This window comes from Balaenoptera borealis (assembly GCF_965194805.1).
Source record: "Balaenoptera borealis genome assembly, chromosome: 12".
Lineage (NCBI taxonomy): Eukaryota > Metazoa > Chordata > Mammalia > Artiodactyla > Balaenopteridae > Balaenoptera > Balaenoptera borealis.
In genome coordinates this window covers 40,271,913-40,294,695 of record NC_138869.1, presented here as the reverse complement: position 1 = coordinate 40,294,695, position 22,783 = coordinate 40,271,913, and the positions used below count along the sequence as shown (strand labels likewise).

Below are 22,783 nucleotides of genomic sequence, written 5' to 3'. Positions count from 1 at the left end.
AGCAGACGTCGCTCCCTCTCTGTGCCTTACACGGATGATCTCTGTTAACTTGGAGCGAGGCGGTGGGCCAGGGGTCACTGTGCTTGCCTGGTTCCTACCTCAGCAAATGGCCGCACCGAACCTCTCCATTCCTCGCTTCCCCACTCAGGACTCTCTAGCTCTTCTAGCAATATCACCAGGATTTCCAACGAAATTCCTCTTTCCTGCTGGGAACCACTCTCCACCCGCGTGTATTCCACACAGATCCGTTTTCTGGGTCCACATGCGCATGTGCCCTGGACCTTGAGCAGGCCGACCCTGCACCCGTGGGCCTTGTCGGTGGAGAGCTGGCTAGCTAGACACTGTTTCCGTGGGATGCTCCCCGCGGTGTCCTCGCCGGGTCTAAGGGTGTACATTCCAATATTCACTGCACCTTGGCTGAGGACCTACAGTGTGCCAGCCCCTGGGCCAAGTGCTGGCGCAGGATGGAGGCCATAGATGGGCCCGTGGGAGGGCGACTGCCCTCCCCACTCCCAGGGCCCCAGTGAGCTAAGTGTGCGCTGGGGGCTTGGCCATATGTAAGCTCGTCTGGGCGGGAGATGGGTGCTCTGTGGTGTCCAGCCCGCAGAGCCACCAAGAGAAGCCAGAGTGAGCGCCAAGCCAGCTGTGTGTGCGTGGTTGGGTGGGGTTGGCCCCGGGAGAAGGCTGGTTATCCAGGCAGCAGCTTGGGCCTGGCAGCTCAGCGGCGGACCCTACGACCCTTTTCAGAGGCGCTGCTTGATCTCTCTTCTCTCTTTTTGTATATTTTGTGTCCACATTACCAAACTCTTATTGGTTCTAAGTTTTCATTTGACTTTCTTAGATGGTCTAATAGTCCGGGAATAACGGAAAGTGCCCCATACAGGATAGCTTTTCTTAATTTTATGGTTGTTTGTCTCAGATGCTTACTTAGACTTTTCTTGTGATAATGATAAAGTTAGCTTTCAACAATGCACCTCAAATCCTGTTATTTTTAGAAGCCTAGGCATCAGTCTCGATCTCGAAATAAATGAAAGGCGTTGTGTAATTGCATTTTAGAGCATGTTGCACTACCCGTTTAGTAGTCCATCGTAGAGGGTCATCACTTCTACTAGGACTTTAAGAAAAAAGATGGCGGTGGCAGAGTAGGGGGCGCGGCCGCCAACTCTGAATACCAGCTTGCACAGGGGAGGCCGGGAGGCGGGGCCGGACCGACGCCACGTGGGAGGCCCCGCCCCTTGGCCCGCCCTGCCTCTGGAGCAGAGAAGTCTGCGCCAGCTGGTCTAGGCCTCACAGAGCACGCGCACTCCGCCGCATTCTGATTGGCGGACCCACGCAGTCCGCCGCACTCAGATTGGTGGAGCCGCTCCACATTCTGGGTCCCGAGCTCATCGCTGCTCTTTACCGGTTCCGCTCCTCACCTCCTTGGAGGTGGCCCAGGATCGGGATCGCACGGCCACTTGGCCGCCGGACTCAGCAAGGACGGGCAGGACGGCTTCGGCTTCATCCGGGAGCTCCAGTCCAGGGGCTGGGACAGCTCCCGTCGCTCTTCGTTCCGCCGTACCCTTCTCCACGACAGCGGTCCGGCATGTTTTCCAGGGCCCAGGTGAGGCGGGTTCTGCAGCGGGTGCCCGGGAAGCAGCGACTCGGCGTCTACAGGTTCCTGCCCTTCTTTTTTGTCCTGGGAGGAACGATGGAATGGATCATGATTAAAGTGCGCGTGGGCCAGGAGACCTTCTGTAAGTGGGGGTGCAGCAGCCTCTGTTTCATTTCAGGCAGGCGGGAGGCGGCGAGGGAGCCGTTTTCCTGGGGGCTATTCTCAGCTTGTAGACCTCTCATTCCGCTCAGCGCTGAGCTGCTTTTACCCTGGTCAGAAGGGCGAGTGCGGTTCCCTTCGCTGGGCGGTGGAGATCCGCCTGGGCTCTCCTGTAAGCGGGGCGACAAAGGCACATTGGTATCCAATCTTGAGACCTTCCCTGCACTTTGAGAGGAGGGCACGTGACTCCACTCAGGACGCCCTCCTTTCAAGCCTGCCCTTCGGCCATGCCGGTGACACTGTTCGGGCCTAAGGAATAGACTTCTCACAGCACCTAGAAGCGGGGGTTCCGCTTGGACAGGAAGCTCCTAACTGGCCAGTCCAAACCCTAGAGGGAACTGGTTGGCCCGGCTTAGCTAAATACTACTGTCTTTACTGGCCAGAGTCATTGGTACCAATGCCCAGCACTACAAAAAGTGTGTCTGGCATTGCTTTGCTGAGCACTAGCCTGGACAGGCTAGTTCCTCTTCCAGGAAGACTTCCCTAACCCCTAGGCCCTTTCTGCTTTCTCCCTCTCCAGAAACACAATCACTTGTGAATCGCCAATCCTCATTTAAAAAAAAAAAGAAGTGCTTTCTAAAGATATTTAATCCTTCTGTGTTCACCCATTCCTTCATATTTAATGAGCACTGATGAGAGGATATAAGGCAGAGGGCCCCCACACCAGAAGAGCACTAATGGGAGAGATAGATCATACAGTTACTATTAAGTGTGATCACTGCTGTGGGGGGAAAGTTGGGGGAGCATGGGAGTCCTGGGTGGGGCACCTGAATTGGACTAGGTGGTGCAGGGAAGGCTTTCTGGAGGAGTTACCATGTCAGGTAGGATCCGAAGATTGAGTAGGTGTCAGCCAGATGAGGGAAACGTTTATGGACTTGAAAGTGTCTTCTGCCAGTGGTAAGAGCAAACCTTGGGGCCTTGGTGTGAAAGTATGCCACTGTGTTTGAGGGACTGAAGCAGGTGAGCAGAGTGAGGGATGACGTGGTTAGAAAGGTGCCTGGGCAGGGCCACAAAGGGACTGGAGAACCAACAATGTATCCCAAAGGACTGAAGAGTTTTAAGCAGCAGCTGGTGAACGTATGTGGAGAATGCTTTCTTGTGGAGGGCGGATTGACAGGAACACTTAGGCTGTGTGGTTGTCCAGGTTTGAGATGGTGGCCTGGACTAGGGTGAGATGGCAAGAAGTGGGTGGAGTTGAGAGACACCCCAGAGGTAGTACTGACAAGGGCTTGGTGATTGAGTGGACTCAGGAAATGAGGAGTGGAGGCTTCTGGTAGGGCAGCTGGGGCAGGGAAACACAGGCAGGACAGTCCTGGGCTCCATTTTGGACCTGCTGAAGGGGGAGATGGTTATACAGAACTGAAGCTCAGAAGGCAGATCTGGGCCTCAGATCTAGGTTTGTGGGTCATTCACAAGCTGATTGTGATGAAAGTCAGAGTTTAAACCCCAACATTTCAAGGGTGACTGAGAGTGACCAGAGAGGCAAGAAGGGAAACAAGACGGGCTTGTTATCACAGAAGACAGGAGGTTCAGGAAGTTCAACTAAGTGAATGGGAGGTAAGCCCCCTCTCCCCTACCAGGAGAGACTTGAAATATGCAAATACTGATCAGGAAAGAGAGGGTGGAGAGAGGCTGAAGATACCTTGGCCCTTGAGAAGGTGGGAGAGGATGGGACCAGAGCAGGGTAAGGAGTAGCCCTTGGAAGTCAGCTGGAAGAGTTCTTTACTGATGACTTTTCTGTGCGAAGAAAGAGTTCATGGCCATTTCGGGGTGGGTAAAGTAGGGTCAGGGCCGTGGCTGAAGAAACAGGACTGCCAGGCATCACAGTGGACCCAGTTAGATGCAACAGTTGGGCCCACAGTGCAAAGCAAGCAGAGTGAGGCATGGAAAAGGAAGTAAGTTGGATTAATCTGTAGTTTGGGTTTTGAAGGTGTATCAAGAAGTTGATATTGATGAGAGGGAATTTCAGCTGATCTGGGCAGGAAGAGAGAACAAGGGCCTGAGGAAGTGGAGGTCCAAGGACAGAAAGGCTGCTAGAAAGGTAGTAGAGGTTGTGGTCAGAGCAGAATGAACTCATTGCTTCAGAGGAACACTGCAAGCAGATGGCAGAAGTTGAGAAGTAAGGAAGATGAAGGGGGCTGGTGCTTCATCTCTGTTGGGGGTGGTGTTGCCTGGGAAGATGGCACAGGACAGGGTCAAGGAACCTGAGCTAGATGCCAGCATTTTCAGAGACTGAAGGGGAGTGATGGACAGCAGGTGCCAGTGCAGAGAAGATGGTGGCAAATGGCATAGGCCCCAGAGGAAGAAGGTGGAGAATCAGTAGTCTGGAAAAGCAGCAGCTGAGAACAAGGAGACTGCCCTCATCTCCCAGCCCTCAGTTCCCGGGTGTGGCAGAGGGAGCAGCAGAGAGCTATAGGGCCAGAAGTGCCTCTGCGGGGCCAGTTAAGAAGGATGATTTCAGAGAGAAGTGAAATTGCTAAGGGCTGTGCTGGGACATGACACTATCTTTGAAGACACTGACTCTGACCCTGCTATTGATATTGAGAGCTCCTTTAACATAGTCCTCACTTAAATCAAATCTTGTTTTAAGTTTATTCTGGTATTGAGTTAAGCCTTAATGTTGAGATTCAGGTGACAGATCTAGACTATTGGTTAAATTACTCAGATATGTATTTTTAATTCCTTAGTCTCCTGAAAATCTAAATAAAATCTTTGTTTGATACAGACGATGTCTACCGTAGAAAAGCCTCAGAAAGGCAGTATCAGAGAAGGCTGGAAGATGCATCAGAGACTGAACTTCAGCAGTCAATAAAGTGAATATGAAACTTTACTACTGGTTTCAACTCCTTCAAAAATGTACTTTTCGGGTCTCTTGTTCTTACATAGAACTGCCTTTACAAAGAATTTTTATAGTTTTCCTGTCTCTGCTTGAATACTTCCCAAGTCACTGATGGACAGCACTTGTGGGAAAATTATTTCCTACTAAAACACACCTACCCATTGAATCTAGTCCATGAAATATTTCTTAAACAATTCAAGGATCAAATCAGGATGCTTTTCAGTGTAGCCTGAATTGTTTGTGAAGTCCTTTGTTTTAGGCAACAAGGGATAACCTTATTTAGTTTTTTGCAGAATTCAGACTTACTATGAATAAAAGTTAGTTATCTACTGTAGGATCATTTAAACGAGGATGATTATGCAGACTACATTTCTGCTAGCTACCAATTTGTAAACATTTTGTTAGAATGTGACCATACGTTACTCATGTTAAGTGCTCTTGTGAACACAGACAACCCCTTACCTTGCTTGGCTCCACTAACATACAAGGGCTGGACCTCCATGAGGACTGGGGAGCAACACGTTTCACTCCCCTCTGAGGTGAAGATGTTGCTTTCATCCAGCTGCTAAAGATAAAGACACTGCTCCTTCCCAAAGAAAGTGAATCTTCACAGCATAAAGCAACCATAGACTTGAGCTAAATCAGAGGCTCAATCTATAGGGAGAGATTTTCCAATCTGATCCAGAATAAGTTTGGATCAGTTGGTAGAAAAAGCAAAGGCATCTTTCCATGTTTGGATAACCATATCCAACATCTTTTCAAACAAGAAAATATATACATATTAAGGAAGACTAAGTTTCAAAATAGCTTCTAACTATTGCTCATGAATAAAGAAGCAGATGCTTAAGGCCACAGGGTATCCTCACGTTAATGATCTCTGCCACAAATAAATTGTTCAAAGGGATTTTTTTTTTCTAATTTAAGTCAGTCCATTTATGTTAGAACCAATCCAGTATAAATAAGGAGCCACTGACTACTCAGATCTCATTAAAGCACTAATGAGTCACTGCTCAGAGGTAGCTTGAGTATGAAGACCAGTGATGACCAACAGCACCAGGTAGAGGAAGGTAGTTCTCATGTGCGCTTTTGTTACCTCAAGCATTCCTGGTGACCCTAAACCTCATAGTTACTTTTAGTGACTAGACTGCTGCATAGTGAATTTAAATTGTGGCCTTAACTCCCATTTGTTCCCCCAACCCCCGTTTTAGAAATTTAATATTTTGTACATATGTAAAGAGCATATGTAACATACATACCTTTTACAGAGAATAGTTGTAAATGCTAATAAAACCATCAGCTAACTTCTGTGTCTGCTGTGGTTTCCTTCCCTGGCCTATCCCGCTGCCTCCATCTCAGGGAGAATCTCTAGTCTGAAATTTGTGCTAAACTTCCCTAGAGTTTTCTTCATCTTTCTAAAATATATGTATTGGAGTGCCAATTTATTTAAGACAACGAAGCTTTGAAGATGACACAACAATGTCTGACTTTAAGGCAAGCAGACTAGCAAAGCAATTGTATTAAATTGAAGATACTTTCAAAGCATATTAATTTGGATGCTACAGAACTAATTTTTGTTAACCAAGGTGCAAGCTTTTTAACTTTGCCTCAATTTTTTAACAGTTCTACTAAGGAATATGACTCTATCCCACTTATCAGACACTAGGATTATTTAAGGGAACTTCAATAATTTAAAGAGCAATGCTCTCATATGCTGCTTACAGAACTGCAGTGCCCCCTACTGTGAACTACAAGGCAAACAATTTAATAACTTGCATTTCAAAAACCACAATACTTTAGAATGACAAAAATCTAATTAGCATTTATTGCTAGAAGTCTACCCCCATTGGGGTGTTAGACAAAGAACGTGGGCTTTGGAGCTTCATTTTATCATATGAATGGATACGGAAAGTATTCGGTTGACCAAAAAGTTCATTCGGTTTTTCCCATAAGATGGCTCCAGTAGCGCTTAGTTGTCTTTAACTTCATTCGAAACAATTTTGTTAGACTGTATTATGACAGGTCTCATATCAGGATGCATTAAAAAAAAAAAAAAATCAAAATTGGTGAATTTTTGTGCAGCCATTTTAATATTGAAGATGGAAGCAACATTTTCCACGTATTATGCTTTATTATTTCTTTTTTATATAAATTTTTAAAATTTTTGGCTGCGTTGGGTCTTTGTTGCTGTGCGTGGGCTTTCTCTGTGGACAGCGGGGGCTACTCTTTGTTGCGATGTGAGGGCTTCTCCTTGCAGTGGTTTCTCTTGTTGCAGAACATGGGCTCTAGGTGCGTGGACTTCAGTAGTTGTGGCTCATGGGCTCTAGAGCACAGGCTCAGTAGTTGTGGTGCACGGGCTTAGTTGCCCCGAGGCATGTGGGATCTTCCCGGACCAGGGATAGAACGCGTGTCCCCTGCATTGGCAAGTGGATTGCCAACCACTGCGCCACCAGGGAAATCCCTATGCTTTATTATTTCAAGAAAAGTAAAAACGCAACTGAAACACATAAAAAGATTTGTGCAGTGTGTGGAGAAGGTGCTGTGACTGATCGAACATGTCAAAAGCGGTTAGCGAAGTTTTGTGCTGGAGATTTCCCACTGGACAATGCTCCACGGTCAGGAAGACCTACTGAAGTTGATAGTGATCAAATCGAGACACTGAGAACAATCAATGTTATACCATGCGTGAGACAGCTGACATACTCAAAAATATCCAAATCAAGCATTGAAAATCACCGCTTGGTTATGTTAATTGCTTTGATGTTTGGGTTCCATAATTTAAGTGAAAAAAGCCTCTTGACTGTATTTCCGCATGCAATTCTCTACTTAGACGTAACGAGAATGTTCTATTTTTTTTTTAAATTTATTTATTTTTGGCTGCTTTGGGTCTTCGTTGCTGCACGCAGGCTTTCTCTAGTTGCAGCGTGCGGGCTTCTCATTGCAGTGGCTTCTCTTGTTGCAGAGCACGGGCTCTAGGCATGTGGGCTTCAGTAGTTGTGGCACGTGGGCTCTAGAGCTCAGGCTGAGTAGTTCTGGCGCACGGGCTTAGTTGCTCCGCGGCACGTGGGATCTTCCCGGACCAGGGCTCGAACCCGTGTCCCCTGCATTGGCAGGCGGATTCTTAACCACTGTGCCACCAGGGAAGCCAGAACGTTCTATTTTTAAAACAAATTGTGAGAGGCGATGAAAAGTGGATACTGCACAATAATGTGGAACGGAAGAGATCGTGGGGCAAGCTAAATGAACCACCACCAACCAACCAAAGGCCGGTCTTCATCCAAAGAAGGTGATGTTGTATATATGGTGAGATTGGGAGGGAGTCCTCTATTATGAGCTCCTTCCAGAAAACAAAACGATTAATTCCAACAAGTACTGCTCCCAGTTAGACCAACTGAAAGCAGCACTCGACGAAAAGCATCCGGAATTAGTCAACAGAAAACGCATAATCTTCCATCAGGATAACGCAAGACCGCACATTTCGATGACCAGGCAAAAAACTGTTACAGCTTGCTGGGAAATTCTAATTCATCCGTCGTATTCACCAGATATTGCACCTGCGTATTTCCATTTATTTCGGTCTTTACAAAATTCTCTTCATGGAAAAAATGTCAATTCTCTGGAAGACTGTAAAAGGCACCTGGAACAGTTCTTTGCTCAAAAAGTGGTATTAGAGGAAAACGGTTGATTTTACCAACACCTTCTATTAAAAGTGAGGTCATGTCTTAAGAGATTATAAGCATGATAAAAACATACCCGGGCCACTTGTCTCTTCTGGCCATACACAGCTATTTGAAATGGATTACACTGATTTATGATATAGGACATGCTTGCCTTACCTTCCACCATCAGTAACAACTCCCTCTGCAATTTGAACTTCAACCTGCATTTCTGCCCATGCTGAGGACATGTTAGGAATCCTTGACTGCCAGTCTGAAAGGCTTGGCATGGGCATGTCAGGCTGCAGTGTGACTACATTCGGCTTCTGTGTTAATGCAGCCTAAGCCTTGGATCAGGGTCTGGACACTGACTTTTGCCTCTACCCAAGGAGCTCTCTTCCTTTAAATTGGCAGCCATATCCCTGTCAACATAAAATCAAGGCCTGCAGGAATTAAACCTACTTGAAACTAACATCTGACACAAGCTTTAACAGAACAACCAAACCTGGTTAATCCAAATCACTTTGCAAACTCCATTTTTATTTGGATTAAAAAGCTTTAGATGAACAAACATATGATACATACATATTATAAGACTAGTTATCACTTAAACCTCTTTCGATACAGAAATTAGAATAAACCAAGTTTTAATCAAGTCTGAAAATGTTTAAGTTCAAAAGTCAACAACACCAATTTGGAGATTTTACACAAAGAAGAGTCCCCTCTTAATTCTTCCTCATAGGAAGAAAAGGGTGGGTTCAAAAACAAAGCAATTCAAGGCCTTTTAAATCAGTTGGCTGACATACTATTTTAAACCTATAGGTCTTTTTCCACACATAAACAAAATTCTTTTCCACATGAACTTACATTTTGAAAACATTTAGGCCATTATACTTTCTAAGCCATATCACTACAGTTCCTAAAACTCATGAAAAACAAGATGTATAGTTCACATGTACCTTTTAAAGTCAGGGCTTTTTTTTTTTTTTCTTTTTCTTTTCTTTTTTGGAAGATGGCTGACCTCAAATCTTATATCCTAAAATATTAATTGACATTCTCCAAGTTAATATACAGAAAGACATGATTCTAAAATAAATACATAGAGCTTTTTTCTTTTTTAATTAGGGCCTGCCTAATGGCCCCCTGGCCCGGCTCTGCACTGCCTTAGGGAAGCCCCTGGCTGGATCTATGGTTCCTACAGCACCTCCAGACACTGAGAAGGAGCCTGGAGGAGGAGTGCTCTGGCTTCTAATGCCCCACATAGACCACAGTGAAGAGTTTTTAGAGTCTTCCCAAAGAAGTCTCTTCCAGACCTTAAAAAGGGAAATAAGACGGGTGCATGAAATAAATAAATAACTTAACCAAAATTAAATTTCAGGTTCTTTGGTGTAATTCAAGGATGTCTAGAAATAAAATAATCTGATTGTATTATACAGTCCATGATGATTCAATGGCCCAAGTAACCAAGAACTGAAGATTTCTTTATCTGATTCAGTTTAACAATAAGATACTGATATACTACTGCAAAACATTTTTTAAAATTCAGAACTGTTTAAAATACTTGATGCAAATTGAGATCCAGTGGTTGACTTATAGGCATTTAAGTTATAAGGACCTCCTGTAATTAAAGTATCTAGATACAAGAGACTTTTTTCCATTCTAAACTCTTCCTTCCCCATGATTTAGTAAGAATGGTAATTAAATATCCAGGTATTGATTCATACCAGATTAAAAGAAAAAAAGTATCCTCTGAGAGTCACTCTCAATTTACAAACAGCAGTGGAAGCTCCACCACAATGGCAACCACCTTGTTACAATAAAGCAGGTTTCAAAAACACTGAGTGAAATACTGTTCCATGTTTGATGCTTTCCACCTGTCTATAAGCATTATATACTGCCTCCATATGTTTTTTTCCAGAGTCATATATGAGAGACAGGGTCATCAAACCTAAGTGTTTGGGATCTGTAATGGTCTTTTTAGTGAGCATTTTCTTAAATTATGATTTCCTTCTCCTGAAATTCAAAAGCACAAGCTGAATTTTAAAATTATTTTATAAAGTCTTAAATTTCTGGTTGAGAATTACAACCCTGAAACTTAGGAGAAAAAGAAAAAAAAAAAGCCAGATCTGATGAGGAAATAAAGAATACTAAAACATACTTGCATATGCAGGCAATCCAGCCTTTTACAATTATGCTTCTGACACAGCCCATATCTGGTTAATGCACTCCCTTCCCTAAGTTAGGTTAGGTGTTATGTTTAAAAATAAATCACCTCCAGCACACCTCAATACTTTCTTCAAGATGAACTTCAATGATTTGCAATATAAGAGATTTAAAGTTTTAAATCACCTAACATGTATAGGCATAAATTGTGAATTCATTACAAAAAGATCAAAAGTACCCTTAAACTTACCTGCCAAGACTAAATATAATTCAGGGTTGTGCACATGTTCTGCAAAAATAACTGACACCATAGATGTCTAACTCAGCACAAGAAAAAGTGCTTTCTCCCTCCAGGTGTCCGGGAGCTGCATTAGCTGCAGAAGAGTGCACAGTGCTGACTTCAGATCTCTGAGTTACTAGAGCAAATGTGCCGTGTCTGCCAAACATCTACAATCCAGCTAACAACCTTTCACTCTACCTGGAAGAAACAGTTCTTGCAAAAGTGGCTTAAGATATTTAGGCACGTGAAACAGACACAAGGACACTCCCCTCTCTAAGATGTAAACTAGGGCCAACTTCACATTTCATTGACAACTTAAACTAATCTGTAAACTCTTTTGTGTGTGTGTTTTTTTTTTCATTTTGTTTGTTATTTTAAAAAAACAAAAACAAAAAACCAACCAAAAAAAACAAGAAACAAAAACCCCAAGCCAAGACAAAAAACCTTTGATGGTTTCAGCTCTATGGCAACAAGTAAAAAGATAAAACTCCAAGTCTAAATACAACCAATTATGAAACTGGTTTTAAATGAAGGAAACATATGCAAAAAAAAGTCTTTGTGTATTTGATAAAGTCAACTTAATATAACAAAAACAAATTGAAATAGCTTATTAAAAGTGTCCTTATATAAAAATGGCCTTGTGATGTACAATAAAATGCAATAAAAATTATCATCCTTTGTTCCTCCCCCCACCCCCAGTAACTAAAATGGCTACTGTTCCACAAAACTCTTTATACTTCTATAAAAGAATCGTAATTGATGTGATTAAAGGTTTTCTAGATTGTATGCTTGGCGAATGTTGAGGGTGTCTCGGAGCATCAGATCCCGAAGGCGCCAGAGGGCGTCTGCCATGGTGGTGTGGGCCCCTTTACTTTTCAGCCAGTGAGAGGGGAGTCGGCTCTCCTGTTCTTTTGACAAATGGACATCGCGTCTTCGAGCTGAAAATTAAAGTGCAGACAGAGAAATACAAGTATCAGTCCTAAGGTCTGATAGATTTATTAAAACATGAAACATTATTTATTGAATATTATGAATTTTAACTCTGCAGAATATTTCCAAGCAAATTTCTTATATTGTTTTATTAGGCATCTTGGTTTTTAGAAAACTATTTTACTTAGGTATGAGACTACCTAGCCAAGGATGTCTCGTTTTACACTTTGCAGTTTAGAAATTATCTCATGTCTTTTTTTTTTTTTTAATTAATTAATTTATTTATTTATTTTTGGCTGCATTGGGTCTTCGTTGCTGTGTGCGGGCTTTCTCTAGCTGCGGTGAGCGGGGGCTACTCTTTGTTGCGGTGCGCGCGCTTCTCATTGCGGTGGCTTCTCTTGTTGTGGAGCATGGGCTCTAGGCACGCAGGCTTCAGTAGCTGTGGCTCGCAGGCTCAGCAGTTGTGGCTCACGGGCTCTGGAGCACAGGCTCAGTAGTTGTGGCGCACGGGCTTAGCTGCACTGCAGCATGTGGGATCTTCCCAGACCAGGGCTCGAACCTGTGTCCCCTGCATCGGCAGGCGGATTCTTAACCACTGTGCCACCAGGGAAGTCCTAGAAATTATCTAATTTCTAACAATTACTTCACAAAACAGCTGCACAAGATAACATAATTGCTAGAATGGGAACATAAAAGTTGTACCAACACCTAAAAGATCTGATCATTAATATTTAATAGTTACTCCAATATTAACAAAAATTCCTAAAAAGGTAAATGTGAAGAAAGGGAAAACCACCTAACTACTCTTAAAGGAATCAAAAATGATCAAATTTGGCGTAGAAATGAAAAATGAACAGAAACTTCCAAATTTCTTTCCAGAAACTAGGCAAGTTATTTTAGTAAGTACTGAAAATATGCTGAGCCTGCTGAACTAAATGAATAAACTCGATAGGTTAATAGAAACATGTCTTCCAATATTATTTTTCTTTTTTAAAAATTGAGGTGAAATAATTTTTAATTTACCCAAATCCACCTATGCTATGCCCAAATGCCTGAAAAATAATTGAAAAAATTCAGAATATACTTAAGAAGATGGCATAGATATTTATGACAAAACTAAGCTTTGAAACTCAGCAAAAAAACATTTTCAGTGTGTAATGTCAATATACAAAGAAGCTCCAAACCCTTCTACTAAATATACAATTTAAGGCATACCTCAGGTTTGGTTCCAGATCACCACAATAAAGTGAGTTGCATGAATTTTTTGGTTATGTTTACACTATACTGTAGTCTAATGTACGCAATATAGCATCATGTCTAAAAGAACAATGTACGTACCTTAATTAAAAAAGACTACACTGCTAAAAAAATATTAACCATCATCTGAGCCCTCAGCAAGTCGTAATCTTTTTATAATGGTAACGTCAAAGATTGTTGATCACAGATCACCAAAACAAATATAATAATAATGAAAAAGTTTGAAATATTGTGAAAATTACCAAAATGTGACACAGAAACACGAAGCGAGCACATGCTATTGTAAAAATGGTGCCGACAGACTTGCTTGACACATTGCCACAAACCTTCAATTTGTAAAAAATGCAGTATCTGAGAAGAGTAACGAAGCAAAGTGCACTAAAACAAGGTATGCCTGTATAAGAATAATGGATATTTATCCTATGATATAATAGGTCCATAGCAGCGAGAGGACTTTGATAAAGCATGGATTTCGAAAGGCTTCTTGAGAAGGACTCTCCTTACCTGCTAGGGTCTGGTCCCACTTGCTAATGCTGTTGGACTCAGCACTGAGTCCTTCAATATATTTTAGGTAGGCCTCTGAGTGGAGAAGCCGTTGAGTCTTCGGTGGGGGAGCCACAAACATGGGTGTTGTTGGCTGCTGTATGACAGGGGGGCCGGGTGGATGTGGGCCAGGATATGGAGGTGGTGCCTGCTGCCCCGGAGGCCCCAAAACACCTACCTGAAAGAGCACAGACACATGGTGAGGGAAAAAAAATACTCAGCGCATGCTCTGAGAAAGAGGGTAACTTGAATTCTGTTGAGTCCTAGAAGATCCAACTTGGAGGCTCACCTGCTGTCCATATGGACTTCCACCTGCTGCTGGAGTCCCTACCATAGGGGCCACTCCTTGGTTCATCACACCTATAATTCAGAATTACAGGCACAATTAGAGGCTCTGGGTTGAGAAGAATGAAAAACTACTGTCTGATAAGAAAGGCCATTTATAATGCAAGCCTATGATCTCTGCCCTGAGTCTTTGTGCATAGGAACCCTAAGCACCCAAAACAGGATGTAGCATTCATATAGAAAATTCATGTTCTTTTGTTTTCTAGGTACTTTAAATACAAAGCTAGGACAATTTGTCAGATGTACATTAATTATTCATGGCTTAGTAATAATTTGAACCCTGCATAAAATTCTAGTATTTCCCTAGGTAAGCTACAGTCAGAATACAACTATATTTTCAAGGTATTTTTCTTTTGACAACACAGTTTCCTGCAACTGAAGCCCGTGTTTAATTTCAGCAGTAATGGCATTGCAACCAGGCTCAGCTGTATGCAATGTGTTAGGACAGCAGGGACATAAGGGAAGAGGTTTGTGCAAGCGCACATTAAATGACCTTTGTGGAGGCTGGAGGCACATTCTTGCTGTCCTCTCACAGGCCACCAGCACCTCTGGTTCTAACTGGAGTCACTAATGTTGGCAGAGAGGGGCCATTGCCATTTGATAGACCAGCACTTTGAAAAGGGATCATCTGGAAACAGAGGAGCCTTGGTGCTATCACTTCAAATGCAAAATGACAAAGGGAAAGAGAAAGATTCCATGGTCCTACTATATTTGGACTTTGTATAAACTTCCCTTGGTGACTCCTCACAAGCAATTTCTGTCACACAAGCAAGTTCTGTCTCATAGGTCCTAGTTGATAATAACATGATGTCTTAAATTTAGCATCTGGGGCTATTTTAATCTCAGGACCATCCATTTCCTAGTCTCATAAAACAGAGCAATAGGTAAGGGACCCAGTTCATTAAAAACTAACAAACTACAATCAAAACCCTGGTGAGCTACTGCTTAAACCTTAAACAAGTCCAGCTGGCTGCACAGAAGGATCAACAGGAGCTAACTTCATATTCTATAGTTTCTCTGGATTCAAAATGTTGGTATTTTAACCAGGCAGAACCAACCCACTATTCTAAGGTTCAGAATTGCTAAATACCACTTCCAAGAAGTATTAGATGTTTGTAAGAGAGAAAATACTAAGTGAAAACAAGCTTTCTGTTTACAAAGCAGGGATTTTTATATTCCAAGAACCCAGAAGGGTACTTGAATCATAAGAATAGGATCTTAGTGATTATTTGTGAGTGAGTGAAGAGGTTGCGGTGGGTAAGTTGCTGCTCCAGCAACATATTATTAACCCCTGTCCCCCTAGGACACTCACCCACCTTAGATTTCACAACACAGTGGGCCTCCATGAGGTGCCTGTGTCAATCTCTGCAGGGCAGCACAAACAAATCAGCAACCAACCCCCTATGTGTCCTCTGTTTACAAATGCCATGCCAGGGGGCAGCTGGTGAGAATGCGGGCTGAGTCACCAGAGGAGCTCACTGAATCTCCCTCTCCTCAAAGCCTGATCAGACGTGTGTGTGTAGACACTAAGAGGGGTTCTTCCCTGTCTCCTTATCATCAGGTGTGTTGTGCTTCCGTCAAATGCATTTAGAATCTGAAAAAGGGGCAAAGGGAGACATCTGCCTCCCAATACCCACCAAAAGACCAGTTACCTAGAGGGTACTGGCCTTCGGTATGACTCCCGCTGAGTAGCACACGCACCTGGGAGTTAACTCCAGCTTAGTCTCACTGCTCAGTCAGATACTCTTGCCAAGGGGAGAGGGCACAGAATTAAGGACAACTCCACCTGCCACAGGAGCACACCCATTTTATGACTGACACTTGCTGCAACAGCAACTCACACACAGTCCACCACTTCCATAATGAAGCACCCTCGCCCACGAACATTTCCTCCTCTGGGTGTGTCTGGATCAAACACTTCTGTGGAGTTATGGCCATTCTCTAAGCAACACTCACATCACAAAGAGTGTTACTGGAGACTCTAGGCCAAGCCACCAGGTTCGCTCACCCTACACACTGCTGGGCACACTCTCTGAAGCTTTGTTTGGAACTCTTTATAGCCACGGGATCGGTAGATCCAATGCTGTTGTAAGCAAATCTAAGGGTTTCTACATTTTGTCATCTGGGCCAGGCCTTTAGCTAATATTTTGGATAATGGATCAAATGCTATTCCAAGTCATCTTAAGGTCACATTCCCTCCAAATAGATACCTAAGGGTCAGTTTTTTTGCATATGATGGCGATTAATATGGGAACTTGTGATTTTCCTTTCATAATAATCTTTCAAATTTGCTAATTAATTGTAAAGGAAAACTGTACCTATTTCTGGGCTCCATTTATATGTTTCTATATGACATAACTTCTGAGCTTCTGTTGACAAACAAACCAGTGTCTCCAGGTAGCAGGGTGGGCTATGCTGTTCTTTAAATGTTATGCCATGCTTCTTCGGGGACTCAGATATAGAAAACACGTTCAGGGCAAATTCGCTCTCTCCCTCCTTTCTGTTCCTAGAAGGACTGACTGAAGGATTTCTAAAGAGTTCTACATTAGCAACTCTGTAATTCCCTTAGAGGGGAGGGGCTGTTTGAAAAGCAAAAGATGGAGCAGGGACTCTACACAGAAGACCCTTCGAGATAAGAATTGAACCAGAAGAAGAAATGTACTCAGGAGCAAAAAGTGCTTTTTATATCAACTGGCAATTTGGGAAACCTCATTCACTGATAAAGAGAGCACAGCATGACCTCCTAGGCTGTGTGTGGCTTTCGGAGCACGTGTCGAATTGTCTGAGTGACTTCAGGGTACACCTCCTGCCCCCTGATCTGCTGAGTCTAGTTTCTGTCATGTGTCCTGTGCTGCTGCTAGGCAGCCAGGTGCTCAAGGGCACAGGTGCTGAGCCACCTGCTCAACACACAGGACAGGTCCTGCTGCTGACATCCCTGGGATTCTCAGTGAGGGAAGGCCTGCCCACATGGGCAGCAGGTACCTCCTGGAACAAATGGCTGAAGGAGGAAAAAGAGAATATGAAGATGAGATTAATGAGTGAATGAGGATGAAGTTCTTACCCGGTGGTGGTATGCCCGGGAGGCCGGGCACACCTGGCGGAAGATGGTGGGGTGGAGGCCCCCCAGGGTGAAGTGGCTGCATGCTGCCCATGCTAACAAGGCCATCAACTGGGCCCTGCAAAGGCGGAAGGCCTGGCGGATAGCCACCCATCATGCCTTGAAGGACACAACAAATTTCAGACATGCATCATTAACATGCAACATGAACTAAGTAATAACAACCCCCCCCCCCATGCACTACTAATGAATAAAGCACCCTTAGTACTGCATGATATAACGGCAATTAGTGCAATTATTTTGTGCAATAATGAACAAAATATAAAGTTACAAATATGAAATACATTTCTGGATGAATTAGTACTTAGTACATTATTATTTGTAGTTATTTCCCTGTGATAAATATGCTGCATGTTTTCAGTTAAATAATAATAAAGAGGAGTTCCAGTAACAGCCTTCCCAAGGTCTTGATTATTGCAAGGTGTTCAAACAGAGACCCGTTCTGCCTACTGCCTACTGTGATTCTACTGAAGAGTATAAACCCCATCATTCCACTATGCCCACACTCATATGCCTATCACGGGTACACATGAGGGGAAACTGGAATGGAGGAGAATGAGGCGCACAGCCCTGATCACAAAGCATGGTTCTCCAGCATGGGGGAGGCGGCAAGACTTTTTCAAGACTTCTATGTCCATTCCTCCTCCCTTTTAGCCCCACCACTGCTGGTAAGAATGAATCATGCTTGAGCTTGAGCTGGGGAACAGCTAAGAGTCATCACAATGAATGATGTTTCATCTTTAGATCTCAAAACATGATAAAATAAAGATAAAACCTAACTCCCCACCCCCACCCTGGCTGCCAGCCAACCTAAGCCCAGTTCACTCAGTAGCCTGCACGCAGATCTTAGGAGGAATGGCTGGAGAATCAGGCTCTGTTGACATGAGAAAAGGCCAATTGTCATCATTGTCCCCAAGCGCACAAATGTCCTCACAAAGACCTTCAGTTAACAGGGAACATTTTAAATGAGGTAGAGAATTTCTGTGAACAGAGGTTTTTATTCCTTTATTTTCAAAGTGCATCTTCACAACACAAAATACTTTCTGCTGGCTAGGGAAGAATTTCAAAGAAGTATTTTTGGCAAAAAGAGTGAAAGGAAGAAGATAATTTCAAAATGTCAAAGATTCACCTATCAAAAGAACTTTAAAGCCATATGACATTTTTTTAAGCAAGAAAAACAACCTGATTTTTCTGGGATTTGAAATGATCACAATGAACAAAACACAAGGCTCCCCGCGAAATGCAATCACCTTTGGTCACAGCTTCTTGCACAAAGGGAGGGGTTGAGGAATTGGTGTGAAACCTCCTTTTTATATAATACTCTTTGTAGAGGGGTTCTGGAAACAGTGGAAGACTCCCGGTTCTAAGAATTTTACTCTTTGACTTTCCCTGAAGAATTGTTTGGAAAGTATTTATTTATAAAAGTTTAGTCTTTTGAAGCTATAAAATTACTGAAAGTTCTGAGATTGATTCAGCTTGCCTCATTGGTCATATCTAAGCTAAGAAACTTACAATTACACAAACCAATAAAACAAATTTTAAATAATAATACCTCTGTACATAAAATAGGATTATCAGTTTCATTTTCTTAAAATGAGAGTTCAGAGAGTAAAACTACTTTTGAACAGACACCATCATCTTAAACATGAGGAGATCCAATGCTACCAAACTGTCTTTTAACCATACCACCAGACAGAGCTTTTAAGGATAAGTAGGTGGGAATTCAAGAATGTTAGGAGGCTTTGCTTTCAATTACAAAAGCCCATCTGAACGCAGCCTTCACGGGCTGTGGTTGAAGAAATTATTAAGAACAGAAAGACATGACACTTGTCTTCATTAAACTGTACTTTGGCATTTATTATCCCAGTCACATGTGTTCAAATGAGCTTCAATGCTTGTAAGCAAAGCTGGTCTCAGACAGCAACAAGGCTAAGACTTAGGCCCTATGCAACCTGTAAACCCATAAGAAATCACCCTCTTAAGCTGCAAAGTCCCCATTGTGGACCAAAGACTGGTTACTGTAGAGAATGCTTGCCCTGCACTCCCACAGCCCAGAAGTCTGGGCAGCAAAAGCTTTAATAATGGAGCAGGGGCTTTCTGGAAGGGGGCCATCCTCCTCACCCATCAGAGCTCTGTGATGTTATTCCCCAACAGGGAGCTAAAATGCTGCAGCTGCTGTTTTTCAATGTTTTTAGCTGTTTGAATTCGTTTTGTTAATGTGTCCCTGGGCTTTTTAGTCAAGGGCACAGTGCTATAATATCACACATCAAATAGAACAAAAGACAATGTCAATGAGGGAATTCTAACTTTCAAAGTCCCCATGTTCAAGGTCTGATTTCTAAAAACCTCTGGCACCCCATTAACCAAAATGGGCCATGGAATAGAGCAGGCGATTATGAGATTTGTTAGATCAACATCAGTTACACTGAAAGTACTGAAAGCCATGATTCAGATGTGCTTTGGCGAGTGCAACTGCTGAGTTCAGCGATAGTGCATTTGAGAACTTGCCATCACAAAAGGTAGGAGCAACAATGGAAAAGTTATCCTATGCTACTCTGCCTTAAAAAGCAAAAAAAAACAAAAAAAAAAACAAAAAGCGAAAACAAAAACAGCATCCCAATGAGCCTGTCTTGAGCAACACTATCTTGGACTCCCTGCAAAAAGAGGTCAGACTGCTTGCTTAAGAAGAAACACAGCTTGAATGGACCTCACCAGGCTTAGAAAGATCACGAAGGAGGGACCCGAGAAGTGGTCTGCAGGCTTCTCACTGGAGACACATCAGACAAGAATATTCAAGAACAGCCAAATTTGCTATGGCTACCAGAACCAGAGACAACACACACAAGCAAACCACATTCATCTTTTCTTTTCTTTTTTTAAAAATATGTGACTGGGATACTAACAGAAAATGCAGTTTAATGTAATTAAATAGAAAAGCATTACAGAGTGGGCACAATGAATTGATTAAGGACTTTGTATTCTACTTAGCAGTCATGCACATTGGTGACCAAGAAAGGATTTACAATTCATTGTCAAAAATCCTTTTAAATGGTCAGTCTTTTAAGGATGGCTGCAGCAGAACAAGGCAAACTGAATACTGGAATGAGATGGGAAAATCATCACCACCTAAAGACTAGTTTTGTGTTTTCTGTTGGGAGTCCCTCCAGAACAGAATTCAGGGTCTGTTTATATTTTCTGCTGTAGAACTCTATCAAGAGCAGTCTACGGTGGAGAATATCGCCAGACCATGCCCACAGCCAGGGAAGAGCTGCTCCCTACCAATTCCCAGGATTGGGCCCAGGGCCCATTTCTGGGGCAGAGGGGAGGCATTGCCCATAAGGGAAAGGCGATATAAGGACAACATGGATGACTTCAAACTTTGAATCTGTCATGAGAAAAGCCTAGAGACTGTGGCTTACTCCTTGTTGGAGGAAAAAAAAAAATGAAGGAATTTCTTAAAGTGGAAAAAAATGGTCTTAGCTCCTGTTTTTACCTGCAACAGGTGTCAACTGCTGATTGAGCATCCCCATTGGTGTTGGTGGTGGCACCACCCCCATGAGAGCCCCCACAGGGGTGCCTGCTCGGGGAGAAGCACTCGGCTGCTGTTGCTGTGCTGCTCGCTCTCTCTCCTGCTGCTCAGCAACTTTAGCTGCCCGCTCTGTAAAGGCATTTCAGATTTTCAATTCTGTTTTTAACCCAGGAATTCAAAATACCATCCATTGCATTCAACAGGACTAGTAAAAACACAGGCAACAGTTCTGTCTCAATGGAAGGAACAGTAGATGACTAGTCTCAACACAGGAGGAGTCGGGCCGATTTCACTTGGTAACCTAGAGTCCAGCTTTCCTATCCCATCTTGAGAACTGGTCTGCAAAGATTTCAAGAATGTTAAGACTGCAACACACATTCAGAAAGCACAGATTTTATTTAAAAACGTCACCAGCATAACCAACGTGGTTAATCTCACAAGGCACCCTGAAGATGAGAAGCGCTACCATTATTCTAGTATTAATAGCATTACAAATTATTTATAATTTCAACATGAAGCAATTCCATGGCCCATTGTAATTTTTGGCACAACTGTTACTTACTATATTTTCCTGATTCCTGGCACCCAATTTTACTAAGATTTGAGGACTCTTGTCATTAGTGTCATGAGGTTTAGCAGCTGAAGAAAATTAACTCTGTAAGGGAAAAGTAGCTTACTGCCTCCTCCACAAGGTTTTAGGGAAAATAAACGCTAATTTGTACATTCTAATGAAGCAAAGAGGTCATGTTTAATAAACCCCAAGGGAAAAAAATGCATGATACTCCAGGCTACAGTCATCAGAAGCAGGGAATAATATATATACACATATGAAGCAATGGACAATGTACTGACAGAACCAGGTTTCCTGAAGCTGAGTTCAATACTGACCATAAATCATACTAAATCAGCAAAAGTTCCAGAATTCATACTTATTTCATCCAAATGCAATAGGAGCATTAGCTTGTGCCAGTTCTGGGCTGTGGAACATCCCTGCTACACCCCTCACTCCTCTGAGGTACTCTTTCTGCTTCTCCATAGCCAGTAGCCCCAACAATCACATTCCCAGTCTTTTTGGGAGCTAGCAGGCTGGACCCTTACTAGAGAACTCTAGAAATGTGCATTCCCAAAGCTCCCACAATACAGGGTTTATTTTGCTTCACCGTTCATAAACAGGAACTCCTCTCCACTCTTCACATGGGCAAACTGAGACTGGAGATAGGTAGTGACCTGTCCAAGGATACAGAGAGAACCAGCAACCTGCGGCCCTGATTCCTGGTATCAAACTCCAACTGCCACACATTAACCCTCCAACAAGGAATTCAGAAGGCTACTGCTGGCTGATCTAAGGAAGGGGAAAACAGCTCAAGGTCACATGGCTTTAAAGAGCATCAAGAAGCAACGGCTCCAGTCCTCCTTTGGGTGAGAATGTGAAAGTCAACCAAGTCAAAGTTTCCTCGGCTGCGACAGTGTTACCTGCAGAGACTTGTCATCACTCACCACACTGTCCCAGTTTACAGATCCTCTGTACAATGAGCATGAGGGACAAAGGCCATTTTAACAACCTGTTTCCTTGAACTAGCAGTAAAAAAAACACTGATGACCTAGACTCCCACATTAAGTTCTCATATTTTCATTACACAAGTGACACAGTAAAACGGGAGAGCAAAAAAATGAAGTTGAAAAAAGAAAATTTCAGGCCTGTGGAAGGAATATTGGACTGGCTACCTGTTAGTTCTTTTTGGGCTGTCTTAGAAAAGAGAATTATTAAATGAAGTCAGCCAAACTCCAGACTTTGGGTTTTGAATTCAATGGGTCTGAACATCAAAAGTTCAGATTTTGTGTCTCAGGCAGACACTGCTGAGTCATATAGCTCCTCTCACTAAGTTCTCACTGAATTTCAGATTCTCCTTTGAATTTGGAAGGATTTCCCAGAAGCCATCATTTCTCCTTCTCTTCAGTTCTGCTCCAGCATTTTTACTTTTACATCATCTCCAGACACATTCCTCGCTCTTGTTCACACTCTGAATAACTAGCCATGCAGTACTGGCTTCATTTGTCCTGGACCAGGCTTTACAGCCATGTGAGCGTCATTTCTAACACTTCTCCAACTGAGTGATATATCTGGTCTTAACTTCCACTAAGGTTAGAAATACCAAAGCTCTCCAAAGTTCTAGGTTCTTATAGAACTGACTATGGTTTCTCAAAGAATGTTCTGTGAAATATTAGTTCTTCGGGATATTAGCAGATATTACATGAATACCTGATCAAGTTTCAGAAAATGCCAGGTGAACAAAATAGGTTATTTACTATAGG

The 22,783-nt window shown here is 43.0% G+C and overlaps 2 protein-coding genes across 28 annotated transcripts in view; one reads left to right on the top strand and one right to left on the bottom strand.

Moving 5' to 3' along the window:
- The first annotated feature begins 1,333 nt into the window (after window positions 1–1,333).
- On the top strand, window positions 1,334–4,643 carry UQCC5 (ubiquinol-cytochrome c reductase complex assembly factor 5). Its single transcript, XM_082348267.1, has 2 exons — window positions 1,334–1,736; window positions 4,539–4,643. The coding sequence occupies exons 1-2, from the start codon at window positions 1,586–1,588 to the stop codon at window positions 4,628–4,630; spliced, it is 243 nt and encodes an 80-aa protein (XP_082204393.1). The 5' UTR covers window positions 1,334–1,585; the 3' UTR covers window positions 4,631–4,643.
- Window positions 4,644–8,824: 4,181 nt separating this feature from the next.
- Window positions 8,825–22,783, bottom strand: part of PBRM1 (polybromo 1) — a 113,053-nt gene continuing 99,094 nt past the window's right edge. For 11 of the 27 annotated variants that reach the window (XM_082348099.1, XM_082348109.1, XM_082348089.1 and 8 more), the window contains 5 exons: window positions 20,435–20,599; window positions 16,885–17,040; window positions 13,768–13,838; window positions 13,440–13,656; window positions 8,825–11,686 (listed from right to left, as the gene is read on the bottom strand). In XM_082348099.1, the coding sequence (XP_082204225.1) occupies window positions 11,514–11,686; window positions 13,440–13,656; window positions 13,768–13,838; window positions 16,885–17,040; window positions 20,435–20,599 (782 nt within the window). In that variant the 3' untranslated portion in view covers window positions 8,825–11,513. The remainder of the gene's footprint in view (window positions 11,687–13,439; window positions 13,657–13,767; window positions 13,839–16,884; window positions 17,041–20,434; window positions 20,600–22,783) is intronic. The other 16 variants (XM_082348100.1, XM_082348102.1, XM_082348101.1 and 13 more) reach the window with 3 other exon arrangements.